Here is a 6,613-nt window from a genome sequence, read left to right as displayed (position 1 = left end):
ACAGAAGCGGGCGTACGGTTATTATTCACAAATAAAAGAATAAACGGCGGTTCTATTATATAAATGATAAGCAATATCTACTATGATCATGTCTACTCGATAGTTGTTGCACATAAACATTCGAATACTTCGATATTTTCATGAAATTTGAAGAAAAGATTCACGCGCCCTGTTGCAAGAGCATGCAACAGAAAGGCAGTTTCCAAATATTTAAACGCAGTTTTTTTGTAGATAGGCGTTAAATTTTTTCTGAAATAAGTACATTTTAGATTTAGTATTTAGAAACTAGAATTGAGGTTATTCACACATACGTTTAGTGCCTTATTGATCCGTTCACACTTTCCGGATGCTATTCCCGTGAGTAGCAAATCCTAAATCTTGGCATCTGATTAAGTATAATAATTTTACGCATTGTATAGATATAGATAGCAATACTTTTAGCCTAATTACCTCTTAAATAATCCTATAGTTATAATAGTGCTCGCAATAATTTCGCTCGGCTACTTCCAATCGACCATAACCTTAGAATAAGGTATTATTAATTCAGTATATTTTTCATATTATCCACACTATTACCTTTAGTTCAATCACTTTTAGCAAATAAATTCATAATTGTAAGTATAATATAAGTAATTATAAGTAGATTGTAAGTAAATTTAAGCGAAAACGAAGACTGTGATCATCTGACTGGCTAAGATACATGTGAACTATTAATTGTAGATTTCTTTTCATTCCCATCTATCGGCTGAAGGGCATCTGACGGGCAGTCTGATAGCGGTGACAATCCCGCCGCTGGTACCGGGTGTGGTATGCGTTTACCTAGGAGGAGTTCGCCAAAGGGCGCAACACTCCCCCCCAGTACGCTGGATCTCGAATCCTGCTTACTACTCGTTACTCCGACGTCCAGGACAGCGAGTTTGACGGCTGGTCGTTCATATACTCCCAGGCTAGTTTGTACGGTGGCACTTCGAACTTGGCCATCTTTGTTCCTGGTCGCCACAACTCTGCCTTTAGGCCACACGTTTCGTGGTAGGGTAGGATCCACTATGATAACGACGTCTCCTACGCGGATTGGTCTTGTAGGTTGATGCCATTTGGTTCGACGACAGATTGTTGGTAAATATTCGCGAACCCATCTTCGCCAAAAGTGGTTGGCATAAATTTGTGAAGTCTTCCAATTATTTCTAAGCGCGGCAGGGCTATCATCGAATATTGTGAGCGGTTTGCATCCACTCGAGGAGTGAACCAAGAAATGATTGGGTGTGAGCGCATGAGAGTTCTCGTCATCAATGGGAATATTAGTAAGGGGTCGCGAATTGATTACATTTGCAATTTCTAATAGCGTATTCCGGAGTACTTCGTCAGTCGGATGGCGTGGTAGTTTCATCTGGTTGAGGATTTTCTTGACAGATTGCACCATCCTTTCCCAGCTGCCTCCCATGTGCGGGGAACCTGGAGGGTTGAACGACCATTTGGTGTGGGATGTAGTGAACTCCTTGAGCAGCATATTTTCATCGATTTTCTGGTACGCGTCCTTCAATTCACGGTCGGCACCGACAAAGTTTGTCCCTTTGTCACTAAAAAGCTCCAGAGGAGTACCTCGCAATGCCATGAAGTTTCGAAGCGCCAGTATGCACGAGTCGGTATTGAGTGAATGTGCAATCTCGATATGAACTGCTCTAGTTACCAAACAGGTGAGGAGCACTCCCCAGCGTTTCTCTACACGTCGACCAATAGCAACAGACATCGGACCGAAGTAGTCCACTCCGGTGTACGAGAATGGCCTGGTGAACGCGGCTAGTCTTGCTGGTGGAAGATCGGCCATGAGAGGAGCAGCAGGACGAGCAAGACGATTCTTACAGGTTTGACAGGACATCCGAATCTTGTAACATACACGGCGCAGCTTCGGAATTCTGTACTTTTGCCTAATCTCGTTCACAACCGTCTCGTGGTTTAGGTGATGGTAATGCCAGTGCACAGACCGTACGATGAGTTCCGTAACATGATGATTCCGTGGAAGAATAATGGGACAGCTAGCGTCCGGCTCGGTATATTCACATGCACCTGTTCTTCCGCGCATTCGCATCACATCGAAATTGTCGAGATACGGTGATAGTTGGTAGATGGAACTGCTTTTAGGTAAATGGTACTTGTATGCATCGTCACAGTTAGCTGCTCTAGTGAGTGCGGCAATTTCCTCGAGGTAGACGGACTCCTGTGCGATTCGATGCAGGTATGATTCCGCCGCCAATAGTTCTTCTTTGGTGAGCTCACCGAGCGAGAGAGGTGCTCCATCTATCGTTGCTTTGAGGTTCCGAACGTAACGCTTCAGCTGAGCCGTATGACGTAGAAGGCGCTTCCAAGTCGAAAATTTTTCGCAGTCTATGACTGAGGCAGAAGCGCAATGTAATCCAACAGAATGTTTTTGTTCCAATGTTGTAGTACCAATGTGTGTTAGCATTTCTGGCCATTCCGTCTGCTTTTCCCAGATAAAATCCTGTCCGCGGACCCATCTGCTGTTTTGGGAAAGATCAGGAGTTCGCTGCCACTTGGTCCCGTCGTCGGCAGGGTTCAATTTGGAGGGTACCCATCGCCATTCAGATAGTTCGCTGTTCTCCAGAATCTCGCCGACCCGGAAACCAACGAACGGACTGAATCGTCTATGGTCAGAGTGTAACCAACACAGAACGTCACGTGCATCAGTCCAGAACAATCTTTTGTTGATATTTATCCGATGGCTCTCTGCTACTGTCCGTGCTAAGCGAACTCCAACTACAGCTGCTTGCAGTTCGAGTCGAGGAATCGACGTCAGTTTGTTGGGTGCAACACGAGTTTTAGCTGCAACAAAAGCGCATTCGATTTTATCATTTTCTTCGAACCGCAGATATGCGACCGCAGCGATACCGTTTATGCTCGCATCTACGAAAATGTGTAACTGCACGTTTGTTTGCGTTGAGCATGAAGTAGTTAGACGGTAACATCTTGGCACTGAAACTGTTTCTACCTTTTCGATGACTCCTAACCAGGTACGCCATTTTTCAAGTTGCGTAGATGTGATCACTTCATCCCAGCCAATCCCTGAACGCCAGACCTCCTGGATCAAGATTTTGAGGTACATCAAGATGTTGCCAAGAATGCCTAATGGATCGAATATGCTCATCAGTACACGAACAACCTCTCTCTTCGTTGGTACACATCGACCACTGAGTAAATCTTCGCCGGGTTTTGTCGGTAGTTTGAAGGTGAATGTGTCAGTGGATGAGTTCCACCACATTCCCAACACTTTTTCGGTTGAAAACTGCGAAATCACATTTAGGTTCATTTCGTCCACCTCTCGCTCGCTCAGGGCTGCCTGCACGTTTTTTGAGTTCGATCGCCATCCTCTTATCTCAAAACCACCTTGTGCATGTATCTCTCGAACATTCATTGCTAACTCGATCGCTTCCCGCTCTGTTTCGACGCTGCTTAGCATATCGTCCACGTAATGGTCGTGGACAATAGCGTTGACTGCAACCGGGAATTCTTCGGCAAATCGTTTCGCATTAGTGTTTTTGACGAATTGTGCACAGCTTGGGGAACAGCTCGCCCCAAACGTCATCACCTGCATGACGTAGACTTGCGGAGTTGAACCAGGGTGCCCGTTGTTCCATAGGAAGCGTTGACAGTGCTGATCATCTCGATGAATTCCAACTTGGTGGAACATTTCCCGAATGTCACCTGTTACTGCTATACGAAACTCTCGAAAACGAAACAAAACGTGAAGAAGCGAAGAAAGCTGATCGGGACCCTTAAGGAGAAAGCTATTTAATGATACACCTCGTACTGTTGCAGCGGCGTCCCACACAATGCGCAGTTTACCTGGTTTATTCGCGTTAGCAACAACAAAAATCGGAAGATACCAGACACGATCTCGTCGAACTCGTTCCTCATCTTCGGTTAATTTTCTGATGTATCCTTTCCGCTCATAATCCTGGATTTTTGCTTGAAGGGCAACCGATAGTTCTGGTTCACGACTCATCCGCTTCTCCAAACACCGAAATCGATTAAGGGCCATGGATTTTGTTTCCGGTAGCTGAAAGTTGTCAAACTTCCACAGCAGCCTTGTCGTATATCGCTTTCCCTCAAGAACTGTATGCGACCTCAGTAGATCCATGGCACGTTCGTCAGCTTTGGACATTAGCGGTTCACTGGGCGTCTGGATGCCGAGACTGTCTAGCGAGAAATAGTTTTTCATATCTCTGTGCATGGCTTCGCACTGGCAGATATGATAGTTGAATTCCCTTTTATCTTTGTTCCCAGGCGAGTTTTCGTCAACCGAACATGGGCCGTAAACAATCCATCCTAGCCGAGTGAGAGTGGCAACTGGTTGATTTTCCCCTCCTTCTCGTGCTTCAATAGGTTGGTCTAGATGAATATTGTCCATTCCCAGGAGTATTCTTGGACGGATACTTTCGTACGAGTCGATGGGCAGACCAGACAAATGTTTGTAATGTTTAGAAAGATCATCTATATGCATCGTCTGTGCAGGTAATTGCAAATTTTCAACAGTGTGCACTTTGTTCAGACGATTGCGTTTTTCACCTTGACTTCCAGAAATGTCCACCGAGCATTTCACCGATTTTGACTCAAATCGGCCTTGGCCTCCTGTCCAACTGATGCATAATGGGTGTTTTTCTCCTCCTAGCTCGAGTTCTTCCCAAAGGCTGTGTTCCATCAATGAGCATGTGGAGCCACTATCGAGGAAGGCATAAACATCGAACGACTTTCCTCCTTTTCCATATATAGTGATCTTGACGTACTTGAACAGGACTGCTCCGAGACAACACTGGTGTGCATTGCATGAATTTAACTTCGAAGCTTGGATAGGAAGCTTATGCTTGCTGTCGTCATGAAGGAGCTGGTGGTGTAAATAAGGACAACCGTTCCTGCCACAAAGTACCTTTGTCTCGCAAGATTTGAAATGTTTTTTCAAGCACTTGCGACATACATTCATTTCCTTGATAACCGACCAGCGGGACTGTGGAGACATTTTGCGAAATTTGTCACATTTTTCCAGAGAAGAACAGCCTTTTTCACACGCAGCGCACTTTTTAGGGAAGTGGCCAGGTGCAACATCGGAATGTACATGAATGTATGCTTCTTCTTTGCGTTCCCGTTGATTTCGCTGACACTTGACTATGGGTAGTGGCCTTGTCACCTTGCTCAACGCTTCCACTAAATTCCCAAACCATTCGCTGAAGTCAGCCAGAGACATGGTGCTCTTACGTTGACGATGAAGAGCCCAGTTGACCTTGATTGTAGGTGGCAAGCATTCGACCAGCTCTTGTAGCAGTGCGACGTTGTACAAACATTCGTCCATCTGACATGCCTGAGCAGTAGCGCAAAGATTTTGCACTGCAACACCAAAATCTATAATCGTGTCCATGCGGTCAGTTTTCGGTTGAGGCATTGCCCGAACGCGTCTTACCATAGTCTCAACTATGATCTCCGGGTTCCCAAATAAAGTTTTTAGTCTACTGATAATCACGGGAACGTTCTCAGGGTGTAGCAGTAAACTTTTGACTGAGCTAAGGGCGCGATCATACAGACTACGTTCCAAACGATCTAGAAGTTCATCGTTTTTAAATCCGCACATCCTCGTAGTGCGTTCATATGCTGCTATGAATCGTGGCCAATCTTCCGGATCACCTCCGAAGCGTGGGAGATCCTTCACTGTGTGCCGCGCAGCTAATTGACATTTATTCAGCAGCACATCAATCGGTTGGACATGTGGCACAGGGCACGGCAGCGTTGCGGACCGATTTCGGGGAGGTGTGAGCTCTAGTGGATGCGAGTAACCAGGCAAGCCAGTTTCGTTGATTGGCAGCGGGTGACTGGCAGTCCGATCCGTTTCACGTAACCAATCGTCGATTTTCTGGATATTTGTGCTTGATTCGATGTCGGAGTCATCCTCTGTATCCTGTTCCAATAGTAAACGTTCAAGTGCTAGCTTTTCCTCGAGTTGCTTCTTCTCCAGTGCTTGTCTTTCCATCAGACCCTTCATCTGGAGTTCTCGCAGTTTTGCAGATCTATTTGTGCCCTTTGATGACAACGAAATGGCACTTCCACCGTGAGTGGATTTTTCCGTCCTTTCAGTTATAGTGCTTAGTGGTAGCGTCATGATCTTCTTCGTGGTTCCTAGGATGTTCTGCTGTGACTGATTTGATGGGAATTCATACTGAGCAATCCTAGCAGTTTGTTGGTGGGCGATCGAGTTTTCACCCAGCGTCCTTTGCGTTCGTTCAAGCTGTTCACGAAGTTCGCGATTTACTTTCTCCAGTGTATGCATGCGTTGATTACCGTCAAAGTGACTCGATGCAGGTACTGAACCGGATTTAACGGGGGTAGAGGCTGCTAGAGGTTCCTTCGAGACGTTCTCGTTTCTGATTAGCTGTTCTGAGGCTGCTAAGTATTCAGAACCGTACTCTCTGTACTGCTGTTGTAGTTCTTGATGCTTCAACACTTGCCGCAGCTGTTCCAGTAGCCGCTGCTGCTCTAGTTGATGCTTCTTCCGCTGCTCCTGCAGTTTCATCTGGAGAATGGCATTACTGGACTCGGCAGACATCTTCGAACA

At 45.9% G+C, this 6,613-nt stretch overlaps 1 protein-coding gene across 1 annotated transcript; it reads right to left on the bottom strand.

Moving 5' to 3' along the window:
- Positions 1-1,361: 1,361 nt before the first annotated feature.
- On the bottom strand, positions 1,362-6,328 carry LOC131687962 (uncharacterized). The gene is made up of 2 exons (XM_058972068.1): positions 1,530-6,328; positions 1,362-1,452 (listed from the first exon to the last, which is right to left on the bottom strand). The coding sequence occupies exons 1-2, from the start codon at positions 6,326-6,328 to the stop codon at positions 1,362-1,364; spliced, it is 4,890 nt and encodes a 1,629-aa protein (XP_058828051.1).
- Between the last annotated feature and the right edge of the window lie 285 nt (positions 6,329-6,613).

Source organism: Topomyia yanbarensis, chromosome 3, assembly GCF_030247195.1.
Source record: "Topomyia yanbarensis strain Yona2022 chromosome 3, ASM3024719v1, whole genome shotgun sequence".
Taxonomy (NCBI): domain Eukaryota; kingdom Metazoa; phylum Arthropoda; class Insecta; order Diptera; family Culicidae; genus Topomyia; species Topomyia yanbarensis.
The sequence above is the reverse complement of the archived record's forward strand: the minus strand, read 5'-3'. Positions and strand labels throughout refer to the sequence as shown.